General features: G+C 42.6%; 1 protein-coding gene across 2 annotated transcripts; it reads right to left on the minus strand.

Moving 5' to 3' along the window:
* Positions 1-4,754: 4,754 nt before the first annotated feature.
* Positions 4,755-18,283, minus strand: LOC110492530 (glutathione hydrolase 7). 2 transcript variants are annotated; one of them, XM_036947543.1, is made up of 15 exons: positions 18,139-18,283; positions 15,302-15,863; positions 14,786-15,012; positions 14,486-14,637; positions 14,210-14,327; positions 13,869-13,936; positions 13,047-13,120; positions 12,749-12,942; positions 12,020-12,107; positions 11,562-11,689; positions 9,717-9,805; positions 9,367-9,519; positions 7,353-7,470; positions 6,871-7,108; positions 4,755-6,727 (listed from the first exon to the last, which is right to left on the minus strand). In XM_036947543.1, exons 2-15 carry the CDS (start codon positions 15,519-15,521, stop codon positions 6,552-6,554), a joined length of 2,043 nt encoding a protein of 680 aa, XP_036803438.1. In that variant the 5' UTR covers positions 15,522-15,863; positions 18,139-18,283; the 3' UTR covers positions 4,755-6,551. The 2 variants fall into 2 exon arrangements, with proteins under 2 accessions (XP_036803438.1, XP_036803437.1); XM_036947542.1 differs by lacking the exon at positions 18,139-18,283 and adding an exon at positions 16,309-16,464.
* Positions 18,284-18,508: the final 225 nt, after the last annotated feature.

Below are 18,508 nucleotides of genomic sequence, written 5' to 3' on the forward strand. Positions count from 1 at the left end.
TAATCCTGATTTTAATTATGCAGGAAAATAAAAGTAAGGCATGTGATATTACAGAAATTGTGTATCAGAATTTTTGTCAACCCAAAATATGTCATATAATTATAAATAGTTTATAGGCTTATACCAACTGTATGTAAACATATCCCTTATTAAACTATATGTAAACAGACAATACATTTCAAAATGGTTGTTTTCTTGGAAAGCTGTGAGTTCTATTATATGACACAATATTAGTACTTGCTGCACTTACAACTTGTCTAAATCCTATCATCAACAGATTTCAGCCAGTGTATGGCTGTGGATTGACTACAATGTTGAATGAATGTTGGTATATTTGATTGTTGCCAGTTAATTAGAAAAACTATATGGAATAATTCCTCTAAAACTGTCTGGCTAGCTAGCTAATAAACATACAGTGTAGATACAAAGTGCAGATTCTTCAAATTCTATATTTTACCCTATCTTATCACAGCACTGCAAACCATGGTTGACCGACTCCCTGACCAAAATGGATGACCTTTATCCCATCATAAGAAGGTTCATGTCTAGTATTCTAATTCCTATTTTTATGAGTAAAGCTTATTTGATCAAATATATGTTCCATAATGGTTAGGTTCTTACCAACGCAATGACATAAGTGCATTTCAGCAACTTTGACACTTTTTTGTTGGAGTTGTCCTAGTAGTTCATGCCCTCTCATTGGCTAGAATGGTCCCACCTGATCTTGCCTCCTCCCGCTTGCCTTCAATCAATCAATCAAATGTATTTATAAAGCCCTTTTTACATCAGCCGATGTCACAAAGTGCTATACAGAAACCAAGCCTAAAACCCCAAACAGCAAACAACGCAGATGTAGATGCAGATGTAGAGTACATGTCCATTATTGAGGACATGCATTTCCATTGTTAGAAGCGGTCACTTGACTTTCTTGTCAATATAATAGATCATCTTCAGTACAATTTATTCTAATGACAGTGAACTCGACGGGCTGAAAGGGGTTTAAATAAGTAAAAATCACAACCAATAAGTGAAATGCTAGGCTGAGGTCGATGGAGGAGAAACTTTTACCAAAGACAATTTAAGTACTCTGTGATTTTACTATTTATTATGGATTTATTATAGGGACACTACTTGGCCTTATTTTGCTTACACACTAATAATCTTGTCAAGCAACAAATACAGTAGATGTAAGCGAGTGTTTACATCGACGGAGCAGCATGCAGTGAAGAGAGCCATGAGCTTCAAGTTCCTCGGTGTCCACATCACTGAGGACCTATCATGGTCCTCTCACACCAGCAGTCATAAACAGCTTCTATCCCCTTGCCATAAGACTGTTAAATGGCTAACAGCTCCCCCTCACACCTACACTGCTGCTAAAATGATTATTGATTAGCTAGATTTATTACTACCACTACGCTAGTGTTCATTGACTGATTGCCATTACAATTAGTATACATCTACAGTATTTCTCCTGCTACTGGTGACTATTACTCCTGTTTATATGTACACATTACCATTAGTACATTACCATAAGTATTTATATATTCCTGCTACCAGTAACTTTTAAGCCATGTTGACATGTATATCCATCTATCACACCTACACTGACACTTGCACACTCACACTATAAGACCCACACACTTACATAATCACCCACCACTTATGTTGCTGCCAAACTGTTTATTAATTATCATTATTAATCCTGCTACCAGTCACTTTCTTGTAATTCCTCCATTCATGTACAGTACCAGTCAAAGGTTTGGACACACCTACTCATTCCAGGGTTTTTCTTTATTTTTACTATTTTCTGCATTGTAGAATAATAGTGAAGACATCAAAACTATGAAGTAACACGTATGGAATCATGTAGTAACACAAAAAAGTGTTAAACAAATCAAAATATATTTTCTATCTGAGATTCTTCAAAGTAGCCACCATTTGCCTTGATGACAGCCTTGCACACTCTTGGCATTCTCTCAACCAGTTTCATGAGTTAGTCACCTGGAATGCATTTCAATTAACAGGTGTGCCTTGTTAAAAGTACATTTGTGGAATTTCTTTCCTTCTTAATGCATTTGAGCCAATCAGTTGAGTTGTGACAAGGTAGGGGTGGTATACAGAAGATAGCCCTATTTGGTAGAAGACCAAGTTCATATTATGGCAAGAACAGCTCAAATAAGCAAAGAGAAACGAAAGTCCATCATTACTTTAAGACACGAAGGTCAGTCAATCTGGAAAATGTCAAGAACTTTGTTTCTTCAAGCGCAGTCGCAAAAAACATCAAGCACTATGATGAAACTGGCTCTCATGAGGACCGCCACAGGAATGGAAGACCCAGAGTTACCTCTGCTGCAGAGGATACGTTTATTAGAGTTACCAGCTTCAGAAATTGCAGCCCAAATAAATGCTTCACAGAGTTCAAGAAGCAGACACATCTCAACATCAATTGTTCAGAGGAGACTGTGTGAATCAGGCCTTCATGGTCAAATTGCTGCAAAGAAACTACTAAAGGACACAAATAATAAGAAGAGACTTGCTTGGGCCAATAAACACAAGCAATGGACATTAGACTGGTGCAAATCTGTCCTTTGGTCTGGTGTCCAAATTGGAGATTTTTGGTTCCAATCCTGTGTCTTTGTGAGACGCGGTGTGGGTGAACGGATGATCTCTGCATGTGTGGTTCCCACCGTAAAGTATGGAGGAGGATGTGTGATGGTGCTTTGCTGGTGACACTGTCTGTGATTTATTTAGAATTCAAGGTACACTTAACCAGCATGGCTACCACAGGATTCTGCAGCAAAACGCCATCCAATCCGGTTTGGGCTTAGTGGGACTATCATTTGTTTTTCAACAGGACAATGACCCAACACACCTCCAGGCTGTGTAAGGGCTATTTGACCAAGAAGGAGAGTGATGGAGTGCTGCATCAGATGACCTGGTGTCCACAATCCCCCGACCTCAACCAAATTGAGATGGTTTGGGATGAGTCGGAACGCAGAGTGAAGGAAAAGCAGCCAACAAGTTCTCAGCATATGTGGGAACTCCTTCAAGACTGTTGGAAAAGCATTCCAGGTGAAGCTGGTTGAGAGAATGCCAAGAGTGTGCAAAGCTGTCATCAAGGCAAAGGGTGGCTATTTTGAAGAATCTCAAATATTTATTTATTTGTTTAACACTTTGTCACGACTTCCGCCGAAGTCGGCTCCTCTCCTTGTTCGTTCGGCGGTCGGCGTCACCGGCTTTCTAGCCATCGCCGCTCCATTTTTCATGTATCCATTTGTCTTGTCTTGTTTTCATACACACCTGGTTTTCATTTCCCCAATCAATCTATTTGTATTTAACCCTCTGTTTCCCATCATGTTTTGTGTGTAATTGTTTTCATGTCTAGTGATGTTCGTTTAGCGCTTTACTTTATTGTTCTGTTTTTTTGAGTGCGTTTGTTTTGTTGTGCTCCCGGTTTGGAACTATAATATAGTGCGTTTTATTTAATCATACTCTTCTCTCCTGCACCTGACTTCGCCTTCATACACATCTTGACACACTTTTTTGGTTAGTACATTCCATGTGTTATTTCATAGTTGATGTCTTCACTATTATTCTACAAAGTATAAAATAGTAAAAAATTAAATGAAAACCTTTAAATGAGTAGGTGTTCTAAAACTTTTGACCGGTCATGTATACTGAACAAAAATATAAATGCAGCATGTAAAGTGTTGGTCCCATGTTTCATGAGCTGAAATAAAAGATCACAGAAATGTTCCATATGCACAAAAATCTGTGTGTTGACATCCCTGTTTGTGAGCGTTTCTCCTTTGCCAAGATAATCCTTCCACCTGACAGGTGTGGCATATCAAGAAGCGGATTAAACAGCATGATCGTTACACAGGTACACCTTGTGCTGGAGACAATAAAAGGCCACTTAAAATGGCCAGGTTTGTCACACAACAATGCTACAGATGTCTCAAGATTTGAAGGAGCATGACATTGGCATGCTGACTGCAAGAATGTCCACCAGAGCTGTGGCCAGAGATTTGAATGTTAATTTCTCTACCATAAGCCGCCTCCGTCGTTTCAGAGAATTTGGCAGCACGTTCAACCGGCCTCACAACGGCAGATCACGTGTAACCTCACCAGCTCAGGACCTCCACTTCAGGCTTCTTTATCTGCAGGATAGTCTGAGACCTGCCACCCGGACAGCTAAGGAAACTGAGGAATATTTATGTCTGTAATGAAGCCTTTTAGTGTGAAAAGACTCATTCTGATTGGCTGGGCTTGGCTCACAAGTTGGTGGCCCTATTCCCTCCCAGGCCCACCCATGGCTGTGCCCCTGCCCAGTCATGTTAAATCCATAGATTCGGGCTTAAAACATTTATTTAAATTGAATGATTTCCTTATATGAACTGTAACTCAGTAAAATCATTGAAATTGTTGCGTTTATATTTTTGTTCAGTACAGCTCCCTTATTACTTATACTTTTTTTTATATTGAACTCTACACTTGTTAAGCATTTCACTGTGCATGTGACAAATAATTCCTGAGCTTAAAAGATTTTCACTGGGTTTCTAGTTTATGACTTCTCACATTTGTTCGAAGTTTTAAATCATTTGAACCACATGTTTAAATGTGATATTGATACACCCATTTGATTACCTTTATAGTTTATATTTTGATAATACATTTAATGACAGTTCAGTATGTCTAAACATATAATTCATTTAAAAAAACATCGTAACAGTAACTCCATCCTTATACACACATTTCTGTGGAAACATATTTATTCCATAACTGGGCCCTCCTATACAGTGTTTCTTCCAGTGTGAATTCTTACTTTTCAATACAAAGTACATAATGCGTAGCGTATACAAACAACCTTGTTACTGTGCAAACAAGTGGACGTTAAAATGTAAGACAAAGGCGAAGGAAAGGCAAATAGCATCACAGAAAACAGAGCCCATGTATAGGCCAGTCATTGCTCAACAAAAGAGAAAATAAAATATGCATTTTATTTAATGCTTCATAATGGCATCAATGACTACTTATGTAACCAAGCAGTGTTTTATCATGGTTATTGGCATTTTGAAATTAGATTGAAAACAGCCACATCTATTGAGCTATTAGCACAATGGTCAGTTAATCAACTGAGGCTAGGGAGAAGAATTGGCCTGTGGTAGCATTTTGGAATACAAAGGGAGAGTCTTTTCATACGTGCTATAATAAATAGCCATTGACACAGCAATATGGGCACAAAGACTAACGTCTACTGTTTCACTAAAATACAATAATCATTCAATATATTAAAAAGTAAATCAGATAGCGCATGTGTTGTCTCAAGCGAAAAAACATCTGTGCAAATGACAAAGTATAAGCAAAATATGCTAATATAAATAGACAAAACCATTGTACGAGCAATTGTTCATAACCTGGTCACTGACCATTCATTCTAAAAATATCCTTTCTAAAAAAATGTTTGCAATAAGCTTTTAAACTACTCCCTTTCCAGTCATTACCCCCAGAATAATACATTATTTAAACCCATTAGTTCTAGCAATAAATAACATTCAATATTGAAGTGAGGACGGACGACATTCACGTGAAGAGTAGTGTGCGGTATCCACTCTTTGAGATAAGAATATGATCTCTATTCTTTACAAAATGGCATCTAGTAACCTAGTGATTGTTCGTAACATGTTATGATATCTACAAGCTACTACACCTTTAGACTCAAGCCACAAGAATCCGATTAAGGACAGTCACTGACTCACTGCCCATACAAATGCACACACAGTAAACAGGTGGTCTAAGCATAAATCAAGGTGTGTCAGTATGTGACCAGCCAACTCCTGAGTGTTCACAAGGGAAGATAATGGAACTGAGCAGATCAAACCCATATGATTTTATATGCACTGGCATTCGCCGGCATTTTGAATGAGTGGAAGTATAACGACAGGCAGGGGGGGATGCTCAGCTAAGTTAAATGGGCCACTGAGGAGAATCTAGACGTAAGCATGCCATCTGTGTGTTTTATGTGTGCAAAGGAATGAATGCGTGCATATGTAGGATTGTGTGTGTGTGTGTGTGTGTGGTGGAAGGAGCCATTTCAGTTTCCGTCCTCTCAAGTGTGTGTGAGCATAGCCATATCCCAGTGGATTTACAGTGAAATGTGCCTGGCAATAGACAACCGAAAACGCACAGCATGCTACACCCCGTGTGAGTAGGAGGGTATAACCCGTTTCAAAGACTCATTACACATTTCTCCAGGACACCCAAAGACTGCTCCACGCCCCTCCATTTCCTGCACCTCTACTCCTCTTCTTAATATCCCTTAGTATCCCTCCTTCATACCTGTCCATAATAATTCTGTTTTTATCAGTCCCTTTGGGAATATCAGCCCTTTGGTGGAATTTCAGCCCTTTCGAGCATCATTTTCCTCCAAAATACTGGCCTCATATATAGACATTTGTCCTTCATACTCCTCAAAACCCTCTGTTTCCCTTTTGGATCCCTCACCCCTACACCCACTCCTGTCACTCACCCAACCCTGTCATAAAGGAAGGCTAGGGCATGTTCATGGACATGGTGAGGGCCGAGGCGTCTGCACTTCGCGGGTCCTTCACCCCGATGATGAGGTCGTTGGTCCTCCTGGTGCCCTCCACCAATGAGAGGACGTCTACCCTCTGCACCTGGTGACCTTTGAACTGCAGCACCTCCACATCCTCCTCCAGGAACTCAGCTGAAAGAGGGAAAGAAGTGAGGGAAGGAATAAAGATGAAAAACAAGTTTAGTGTTTAGACATACAGTATATGAATGGATTTGTGATTATTTGTGGATGAAACAGAGACAAAGTTAGAAGCTATTTCTGAAGGACATACTCACAGTCCACCAAGAGAGTGTCGGGTTGCAACTGTGGGTGGAGTCTACCATACGCCAAACTATCACTCAGGTTTTTACGAGAGGACAGGACGTTCATCAACACCTGGGTGATGCCACTGAGGGCCCGGTCCCCGTTGGAGGATCCCAGGGCCACATAGGTGCCACACAAACCCAGGCGAGGCCTCACTGCCGTGGGCACCAGGAAGGACAGGGGCCTCTTACCAGGCTGGATGACATTATGCTGCAGACAGACAACAGAGAGAGGGTTATTCATATGCCCAATAACTGGTGGTTTAGATCAAGATTTCCCAAACTCAGTCCTGGCCTGAGAGCACGTTTTGGTTTTTGCCCTAGCACTACACAGCTGATTCAAATAATCAACCCATCATGAGGGGGGCAGGACCGAGTTTGGGAAACCCTGGTATTGATTGATTAAATCCAAGTCAAAGATAAAAACCAGTCCATTATATGACAGGCAGTGGTACCGGGTTCGGCGGCTGAGAGGTCTGGGTCTTGTTGGACCATGAGAAGTCCAGGATCTGGCTGTTCAACAGGATCCCAGACGGTGTCACTATCCTACTGCCAAACGGACGGTTCAAGGAGCTAAAGGGAGATTGCAGAGATAACACCAACCGTCTTACAACCATCAAATATGTATAGTCAACAACTGCAATAACATTTACAGTAATAGATCAAACATATTACACAGTCCTCTTTTTCTGAACAAAGCACACAGCATCTGAATACAATCATGACTATTTGGCTGATATTGGACCGAATCCTAACCCGAGTTACACATAAGCAACTTGACTCAAACCCAATGGTGGAAAAAGTACCCAATTCTCATACTTGAGTAAAAGTAAAGATACCTTAAATAGAAAATGACTCAAGTAAAAGTCACACAGTAAAATACTACTTGAGTAAAAGTATCTGGTTTTAAATGTATTTAAGTATTACAAGTACATGTAATCACTAAAATATACTTAAGTATCAAAAGTAAAAGTATAAATCATCTCAAATTCTTTATATTTTGCAAACCAGACGGCACGGTTTTCCTGTTTTTTTTATTTACGGAAAGCCAGGAGGGACACTTTAACATTCAGACATCATTTACAAACTAAGCATGTTGTGTTTAGTGAGTCCTCCAGATCAGAGGCAGTAGGGATGACCAGGGATGTTCTCTGTTTAGTGAGTCCTCCAGATCAGAGGCAGTAGGGATGTTCTCTGTTTAGTGAGTCCTCCAGATCAGAGGCAGTAGGGATGTTCTCTGTTTAGTGAGTCCTCCAGATCAGAGGCAGTAGGGATGTTCTCAGTTTAGTGAGTATGCCAGATCAGAGGCAGTAGGGATGACCAGGGATGTTCTCTGTTTAGTGAGTCCTCCAGATCAGAGGCAGTAGGGATGTTCTCTGTTTAGTGAGTCCTCCAGATCAGAGGCAGTAGGGATGACCAGGGATGTTCTCTGTTTAGTGAGTCCTCCAGATCAGAGGCAGTAGGGATGTTCTCTGTTTAGTGAGTCCTCCCGATCAGAGGCAGTAGGGATGTTCTCTGTTTAGTGAGTCTGCCAGATCAGAGGCAGTAGGGATGACCAGGGATGTTCTCTGTTTAGTGAGTCTGCCAGATCAGAGGCAGTAGGGATGACCAGGGATGTTCTCTGTTTAGTGAGTCTGTCAGATCAGAGGCAGTAGGGATGACCAGGGATGTTCTCTGTTTAGTGAGTCTGCCAGATCAGAGGCAGTAGGGATGACCAGGGATGTTCTCTGTTTAGTGAGTCCTCCAGATCAGAGGCAGTAGGGATGACCAGGGATGTTCTCTGTTTAGTGAGTCCTCCAGTTCAGAGGCAGTAGGGATGTTCTCTGTTTAGTGAGTCTGTCAGATCAGAGGCAGTAGGGATGACCAGGGATGTTCTCTGTTTAGTGAGTCCTCCAGATCAGAGGCAGTAGGGATGACCAGGGATGTCATTAGACATGTACTATTTACATTTTGAATGCTTAGCAGGACTTTTGGAAGTCAGGGAAAATGTATGGAGTAAAAAGTACATTATCTTTAGGAATGTCGTGGAGTAAAAGTAAAAGTAATCAAAAATATAAATAGTAAAGTAAAGTACAGGTACCCCAAAAAACAACTTAAGAGGTACTTTAAAGTATTTTTACTTAAGTACTTCAGTCCATTGCACAAACCTTCAAAGTCCAGGATTATTAACTCAATAGATTGGAACAAACATTTTTGATTAATATTGTCTCTGAGGTTAAGGGATACTTTTGGATTTTGGCAACGAGGCCCTTTATCTACTGACCCAGACGAAGCCCTTTATCTACTTTCCCAGAGTCAGATGAAGCCCTTTATCTACTTCCCCTGAGTCAGATGAACTCATGGATATCATGCTTATGTCTCTGTGTCCAGTATGAAGGAAGTTAGAGGTAGTTTTGAGAGCCACCGCTAACTAGCATTGACGCAATGACTGGAAGTCTATGGTATCTGCTAGCATGTTTCTTGGTATACCTCATGACGGAGACAATGAAGTCGTCAGGCCCCATAACCATGACCTGACTGGCCACGGCGCCCTCCTCCAGGGCGTACGAGGGCGTGTAGTGACCCGGGGGGAATGCCTGGGAATCATTGATCATCTGGCGGAGCAGCACTGCCTGGGACTTACTGGAGGACCACAGGTAGCATGACAGGGGGGGGGGGGGGGGGGGGTTCAAGGAATCAACAGGTTAGCCAGCTTTATGATGGTTCAAAACGTCACACGGGTCTGATGTTCACGCTTCACACTGATTCATGTCTCAATCATCTTATTTTAGTTGATCAAAGTGTCTGATGATGTATTGTGTTGATCAAGAAGAACCTACCTGAGCATCTGGGTGACCATGTCTGAGATGGAAGAGTCATACATAGGGTCTCCCAGCCCACTGGCCAGGGCCACAGCAATCTTCAGAGACTAGACAGAGACATTGGTAAGTGACAATGACAGAAGTAGCCATGCTTTACAGATACAGTACAGTTGTGGCCAAAAGTTTTGAGAATGACACAAATATTAATTTCCACAGTTTGCTGCTTCAGTGTCTTTAGATATTTTTGTCAGATGTTACTATGGAATACTGAAGTATAATTACAAGCATCTCATAAATGTCAAAGGCTTTTATTGACAATTACATGAAGTTGATGCAAAGAGTCAATATTTGCAGTGTTGAACCTTCTCTTTCAAGACCATCTGCAATCCGCCCTGGCATGCTGTCAATTAACTTCTGGGCCACTGATGGCAGCCCATTCTTGCATAATCAATGCTTGGAGTTTGTCAGAATTTGTGGGTTTTTGTTTGTCCACCCGCATCTTGAGGATTGACCACAAGTTCTCAATGGGATTAAGGTCTGGGGAGTTTCCTGGCCATGGACCCAAAATATCTATGTTTTGTTCCCCGAGCCACTTACTTATCACTTTTGCCTTACGGCAAGGTGCTCCATCATGCTGGAAAAGGCATTGTTCGTCACCAAACTGTTCCTGGATGGTTGGGAGAAGTTGCTCTCGGAGGATGTGTTGGTGCCATTCTTTATTCATGGCTGTGTTCTTAGGCAAAATTGTGAGTGAGCCCACTCCCTTGGCTGAGAAGCAACCCCACACATGAATGGTCTCAGGATGCTTTACTGTTTGCATGACACAGGACTGATGGTAGCGCTCACCTTGTCTTCTCCAGACAGACAAGCTTTTTTACGGATGCCCCAAACAATCGGAAAGGGGATTCATCAGAGAAAATGACTTTACCCCAGTCCTCAGCAGTCCAATCCCTGTACCTTTTACAGAATATCAGTCTGTCCCTGATGTTTTTCCTGGAGAGAAGTGGCTTCTTTGCTGCCCTTCTTGACACCAGGCCATCCTCCAAAAGTATTCGCATCACGGTGCGTGCAGATGCACTCACACCTGCCTGCTGCCATTCCTGAGCAAGCTCTGTACTGGTGGTGCCCCAAACCCGCAGCTGAATCAACTTTAGGAGACGGTCCTGGCGCTTGCTGGACTTTCTTGGACGCCCTGAAGCCTTCTTCACAACAATTGAACCGCTCTCCTTGAAGTTCTTGATGATCCAATTTAGGTGCAATCTTACTGGCAGCAATATCCTTGCCTGTGAAGCCCTTTTTGTGCAAAGCAATGATGACGGCACGTGTTTTCTTGCAGGTAACCATATTTGACAGAGGAAGAACAATGATTCCAAGCCCCACCCTCCTTTTAAAGCTTCCAGTCTGTTATTCGAACTCAATCAGCATGACAGAGTGATCTCCAGCCTTGTCCTCGTCAACACTCACACCTGTGTTAACGAGAGAATCACTGACATGATGTCAGCTGGTTCGTTTGTGGCTGGGCTGAAATGCAGTGGAATTTTTGGGGGGGGATTCAGTTCATTTGCATGGCAAAGAGGGACTTTGCAATTAATTGCAATTCATCTGATCACTCTTCATAACATTCTGGAGTATATGGAAATTGCCATCATACAAACTGAGGCAGCAGACTTTGTGAATATTAATATTTGTATCATTCTCAAAACTTTTGGCCACGACTGTACATGCTGTAGACACCACAGTATACAGGGTTAACATTTACTATAGGATGCATGCAGTAATCAACAACCATTACGGATTAACTCAATGATCAGGTTGACAACAAAGTATTTTCATCAGTCATGTAAATTAAATCGGGCGAAGTACCTCAGCAATCCAGTGGTAGGTGCTGTTGCGCGGGACCTGGCTGGTGATGTTGTAGCCTTCCAGAATGTTCAGAGCTGTGATCAGAGCTGCTCCTGCACTGGGGGCTGGGGCTGCCATCACATGGTGCCCTACACAACATCAACAACAGAGAAATGGATGCATTTAGCCGCAAGGTTGCAGGTTCAAATATCACATCTGGCAAGAATTGGGAGCGAGGATGCACCCTGGGGCGGCAGGGTAGCCTAGTGGTTAGAGCGTTGGACTAGTAACCGGAAAGTTGCAAGTTCAAACCCCTGAGCTGACAAGGTCTGTCGTTCTGCCCCTGAACAGGCAGTTAACTGTTCCTAGGCCGTCATTGAAAATAAGAATTTGTTCTTAACTGACTTGCCTAGTTAAATAAAGGTAAAATCACAATATAATCGTGAAAAGATATTGTTCAAAGGGAACCTTATATTTACCCTGATAGAAACTCTCGGCTGGCTGCTGTAGGACAGTGGTGTAATTCCCAAAGTCCTCCTCAGAGAGAACTCCTCCTCTGGCTTGCACCTGTTAGAAAATACATTATAAACTTGGTGTTTCAAGCCGTGAATGATGATATCAGACCGTATACCAAGGGTATGACAAAACATGTATTTTTACTGCTCTCAATTATTTGTACTGCTCTAATTATGTTGGTAATCACCTTATAATAGCAATAAGGCACATCAGGGGTTTGTGGTATATGGCCAAAATACCGTGGCTAATGGCTGTTTTCAGGTACTCCGCGTTGCATCGTGCTTAAGAACAGCCCTTAGACGTGGTATATTGGCCATATACCACACCCCCTTGGGCCTTATCGCTTAAATACATGAAACACATGATAATACCTTTCCATTCTGGCAAGAGTTGTGCTGATGGAATAAAGCTGACTAGATCCCTATGAATAAGGAATAACCAAGAGACGTCATGAGAAGCCATATCTTTTGGAGCAGGATGAAGTTACCCCTATACACTGATCCAAGGACAGTGTTACGCTTACCCCTCCTAATGGTTAAGGTTAGGATTTAGAGAAGGTAAGCTGATCCTAGAGATGTCCCTAAGTGCTATGTCTACCCAGAGCATATATTTTAAAGTGGAGCCAATACAGTATTTATGAGTGCTTATACAATGCCAGAGGCTGACGGCTGGGAGACAGAGGAGCTGCTTACTGCGGCTGCCATTTCCTGGGTCAGGTTTCCACTGTAGAACTCTGCAATCCCATTGGCTGCCACAGCGTCCAAGATGGCGGCCAGGTCGGGTCGTCGGGAGAACAGGCCGGAGAGGGGAGGCTGGCCATTGGGGAGAAATAGGGCACGGAAAGCCTCCGACACATTCTTGTCCTTGACCTTGGCCAGGGCCTCAGCTAGAGAGAAGGGGGGATACAGAGTAGGATGAAGTTGCCCCTAGACACTGATCTAAGGAGCACCGATGCATATGTTTAGCATAATATCAATTCCTCATGCTTACCCAGGTCATGTGTAACATTGAAACCACTTCTGGCCACATCTGCTGCCATGGTGACTACATCCTTCCAAGGCATTCTGTGAAAAAAATGCAAAAATATCCGTTTGGATTGTGTTATCATTACATTTTATGTCCTAAATCTGTAATCAAATATGGTTTAACAGACATTTGTATCCAAAGCCACTTACAGAGGTAGGATCTTAATTTGAGCCATTTTGCTACGGCAGAAAAATGATTCTACAGCAACAAGAAATGTGAATTATTATGTGAATTAAAATTAAATGGACATTTCTGTAGCGGGTGATTAATTTTTCGCTAGGACAAATCAACTCTGAAATTTCAAAGTGGAAATTACAAACTTTAGAAGCGTTTTTAAGACTCAAATACACTATAATTTTGCATTTCCTGCTGTGTACAAAAATGATCAGCAAAAAAAGAGTGATCAAATTAAGATCCAACATTTGTGCATAGCTATATTTAGTGTATGTAGACAACATTGTAATCAAACCCACAGCTTTGTTCAACGCTGCACCCCACTCCTCCAACTGAGCCACGATAATGACCATGTATCACTGGAGTAATTATAGCTCCACTGTACAGGAGATGGACTAAGAGTCCCCTTGTTCAAGGCTGATACAGAGAATAACACTCTACTCCTGATTAACCCAATCAAAGCCTCGGGACCGTCTGTGTGCGCTAAACTGGAGCAAGCAGACATCCAGAGCCTATTAAACCTTGTGGAATTTAACTGGGGCTAGTGAGCTTCAATGCTCTAAGACAAAGTGACTTCATCAGTGATAAAAAGCCATGGAGACTTCACTTTACCTTCCGTAAAGCTGGTGGGCCTGGTGCATACCACTGAGCATGCCCGGAACTCCAACCATCAGGCCAGGCTGGAACAGAGATAGTGAACATTTCCCGTGACTACAAATACCAGAACTCCAGGCCGACACAACACTTGACCTTTAGCTGTAGACTAAGGCCGTGTTGGAGAGCATCATAAAGACTGCCGGCGACTGCCGACTGACTGATCTACAAATCACCTTACATCATAAGTAACGACTCAATATTTTTTGTAGATCAGACATGTCAGTCACAATTTACCCATGGTACATTACGGTTTTGATGCTCTCAAGCATGGCCTGAGGTTATGATGAGGCTCTTACCTTGAGCTCCAGGTTGGTCTGTAACATGTCCTCCAGGATGGCAGAGGGCGCTGTCTCACTGAAGTCTATGACCCTGCTCTCGTTCCTACGGATGTCATGCACTAGCATCACGCCTCCACTGCAAATAACAAAGACCAGTGTTGTTCAACAGCAATAAGCACATCCTCTTCTTGCAGAGCTAGGGGGACATAACTCACACTTTGATTAGGATCCACCTAATCCTATTGACTATCTATTGCTGGTGATGACCTGCTGGTGTGACGTGTGAAGACTCACCCGCCGATGCCGGAGGTGTGTGGGTGTATGATGCCCAGGCAGAGAGCAGCAGCGATGGCAGCATCCACACTGGAGCCTTGCTTCTCCAGGGCCTCGAAGCCCAGAGATGTACACTGGGCCACGTCAGTCACCACCGCCCCCTGGTTAAAGATCTGACACACAGGGAAGAGGAGAGGGAATACACTTAGATTGGGGGAGGGAATGAGGGTGGAGAGAGGATGGGAGAGGATGGAGAGACAGAGATGGGTCGAGGGTAAAGAGAGGAAGATGGGCGGAAGGCAGACACACACACACACACACCTGTGGGTCTCCGAAGTAGATCTGCATGATGAGAGCAATAGTGACTCCTGTGGCAAAGGTGAGGCAGGCTGTGATGATGACAGTGAGGCCATCTCTCTGGCAGGCACAGCCCTCCGCTAAGGGGTCTCTGGTGGTCTCCCGCAGGGGTGTGATGTCATGGCTGGCCAGGTCAGAGGCGGAGGACGGGAGACGCTGTAGACGGGCTGACTTCAGAAACAGGTCTGGGTCTGGAACATTGAGGTCAGAGGTCAATGCAATTCAGGAAGTGTTTAATGGGCATGAAGGGAAATAGGCAGGCAGCAGTTGCCAGAATAAGTACAACCAGACCCATATATTTATATCTAAATATTGTATATGGCTCTGAGTACAACAACATATTGAACATCATACATGACTGTCTAGCAGACAAGGAAGGTAAAGGAGATGTCACTGCTATGACAGTGTTATCTAGACCTTATAACTGATGGTTTTCTTAATCACCACCTTATTGTCTGCTATGTATCCACCGTCTCTTACCTGTGTCTTGCTCGCTAAGGAAGTTGTCGTCATCTTTTCGTGATTTGAGAGTGTTTTCCCCGGAAACCACGTCATCCTCGGGTAACCGGGGGAAGCTGGTTATGCTCATGTAGTCCACCGGTGAGTAGGCACTTCCCAGGGTCGTCTCCAGGCTCGGGTCTTTCTCCGTCATGGTGCCGCTGGAGTACCCAGCCACGGCATCGTTGGCAGGGTTATACATGGCGATGGTTCAGTTAAGACAACTAATGAATAGAGGAGTCAGTACAACCTGAGCTCTTCTCTCTTGTTAACTTACAGCATCCACTGATGATGTTCTTTAGCAGACTTCAGGATGAATTGTCTTCAGTTTTGCCTTTTGACTTCACACGAGGTAGCCATGTAGCCTTAGCCTGGTGTGTTAAAATGTTGCAATTAGTTATGCTATTGGTCTGCAATAATACACTTGTTATTGGTCCGTTGTAACAATGTTGCACTTGATCCGTAACATTGTTGTCTGGCTCCCTCTAGGTCTAGGAGGTGATGCGGCAATTATTCATAGCCTATCCGATTCCATTCGTAAGACCTGTGGAAAGATCAAACGCATCGAATATCATTCATAGTTGAAAATAAAGCCAACACCACATGCATAACTAAATAGATTGAGTATTAAAACAGTAGGCCAAATACATAGCCCCTTATGAATATTAGGCTACCAATAGTCTATGCTTCCACCGTGAAAGTGGTCGTGAAACACATCAGCTATATGCGGCAAATATCTACCTAGGCCTACAACCACAAAACCCGCGTAATGTGGTTATTAGATCAAATGTGTCAGAATTGATCGCGTCAGTTGCTCCCTGAGAGGGTTGTTGTTATCTCCTTGTTGATTTTCCAGCCTACTCTTCGAGATGCAACCTACATAGGTTACAGCCTACACGGCTGGCTTCCATAAATTGACGCATCGCTAAGGTTGCCCCCCTTTGCGATGGAATATTCTTTGCAGTAAAACAAAATTGTGAAATTCTTACCATTTGAGACAGACAATTGTATTCAAGCATCAACCAATTCAGATAGGACGTTCTTGTAGAATTTATAATGGAAGGACGGAAGAACATTAGGGCTTTCCTGTAGCCATCTCCAGATAGAGAGCAGGGGCGTATTCATTACGCAGTCAATATAAAAACGTTATACAAACGTTATGTTGCAAAACGTTTCCTAAACGTTTTTTTTTTAACGGAAGCGAACGAAACGGGACGGGAACTACCTGAATTCGTCCAATAGAAACTCTCATTTTTGTTGCAAAACGTTGCAACTGTTTGGACTAATCATTACACCCAATATGTGCTATCAGGGAGGAAGAAGCGAGATGGGTTTACTTCGCCTAAAATCTGTTCACGAAAATAAGACTATGGAGTGAGGCATTTTTTTGTGGAGGCCACTAGTTAGGTTTCCGTCCAATCAAATAAATTGTGATTTGGATTGGCGACACATATTCGAGTTAGCACCTTGCAGATACTGTAGGCTCTGCAGGTAGGCAAGTCTACATGATGAGATTACTATGGATAAGAGCAAGAATATCTAATTGTCAAACGGCAGTAATTGTCAAACAGCATTAATAAACATGTCACCAGAATAAGACCCTCGATAGTTTTGGGAAAGGAGCATCAAGCTCCTCACCATGCACTTTCACCACCATGTGAAGTTTATCATATTTACTTCATATGTAGCCTAATAAACGGCAAGGTTTGACGAGTCTTAGTGAGTGGACCACAAACTATGTCATGGTGGGTCTCCAAGTGTACGTGATCAGAGGCGCAACTTGCGTTTAAGAAGTGGGGGTGGGGGGCATAATTTATTATTATTATTATTTTAAAACGTATCCAGCAGGATAAACACTCTAAACAGCCTGCCCCACCGCTCTGAGGCGTCCGCATGGTCCTAAAGCACACCGTTGCATCGTTTTGTATCACATTCCAATGATAAAACTGGGGGGGACAGAAATGCCATTTCAGAACTGTCCCCAGAGAAAGTTGCGCCCCAGCTTTACATGATAGTTATTATATCAATATTTGAGCCTAATGGCGTTTCCACCATCCTTTCTCACATAATTAATTTTACCAAAGATCTCCCACATGTCCAACGAACAAATGATCTGTCTGCAAATATAAAATTGTACGGTAACTTCCTGTTTCGATCACAGCTGTCATTTTTTTTAATAGGCTACAGTATATATTTTTTTACTCACATAAAAACTGGATGGAAACGTGGTTATTGAGTGTTAAATTTGGTCAACAAAAATGTAATTGTTCAATTGATATGTGAGGCTTATTTGTTACAAATGTACTGATATAGCCTAAATTGACGCACATGGCATTTTGGCAACTTTGAAAAATACTACTTTATATCAGAGTTGTGCCAATCGTTACCATGCTTATCTGCCCTCTCATTGGCTAGAATGGTCCCACCTGATCTCACCTTCTCCTACCTGCCTTCCATCTTTGAGGACGTGTATTTCCATTGTTAAATAAAAGCGGTCACTCAGTTATCTTGTCAATATAATAGATGATCTTCGATGAACTGTAAGATCAGTGACATAACGATAGGAAATGGTCACATGGTCACCACTGAAGGTAAGCCTACAGGTCACACAATGAGATGTGGTAGCCCACAGTTGTTGATCCTAAAATACAATATGGTCTCACCTTGAGACGGCAGGACTCACCTGCAATCAAACTGTTGGAATCTTACAGTCGGTGAACAAACACAGATCTCGTTGAAAACGTAACATGTAGGTATATTTACATGTAGCCTACAACACCCCATATAAAACATAAATAGGTATCTGGTTTAGCATTTACCTGAGACTGTGCTTCCTGAAGGGGAAGTGGTGTTGTCTCTTTACTGGAGTTGCAGAACAAGTTTTAGTAGGGCGTGCTGTAGCAGATTACTGAAAGGATAGAAAACCTGAGGTTGGACAGACCGCCTCTCTCTCTCTCTCTCTCTGTTTGTAGGCTACACCACCCTGCAGCTCAAGGAAATAGAATTAGGGCCACTTTCCACTATACTACTTTGATGACACAAACTAGGTCCAGGAGAGATACTTGTGTAAAGACACGGATCTACATTCAAATATCTCTTTAAGAGACATCAACATCACATACCCTCCTCTGAGCGGTACGGTGTAAAGATAAAGGCTCCTGAAAAATGACCTTAATACCAGTAGTCAGC

This window comes from Oncorhynchus mykiss, chromosome 16 (genome assembly GCF_013265735.2).
Source record: "Oncorhynchus mykiss isolate Arlee chromosome 16, USDA_OmykA_1.1, whole genome shotgun sequence".
Lineage (NCBI taxonomy): Eukaryota > Metazoa > Chordata > Actinopteri > Salmoniformes > Salmonidae > Oncorhynchus > Oncorhynchus mykiss.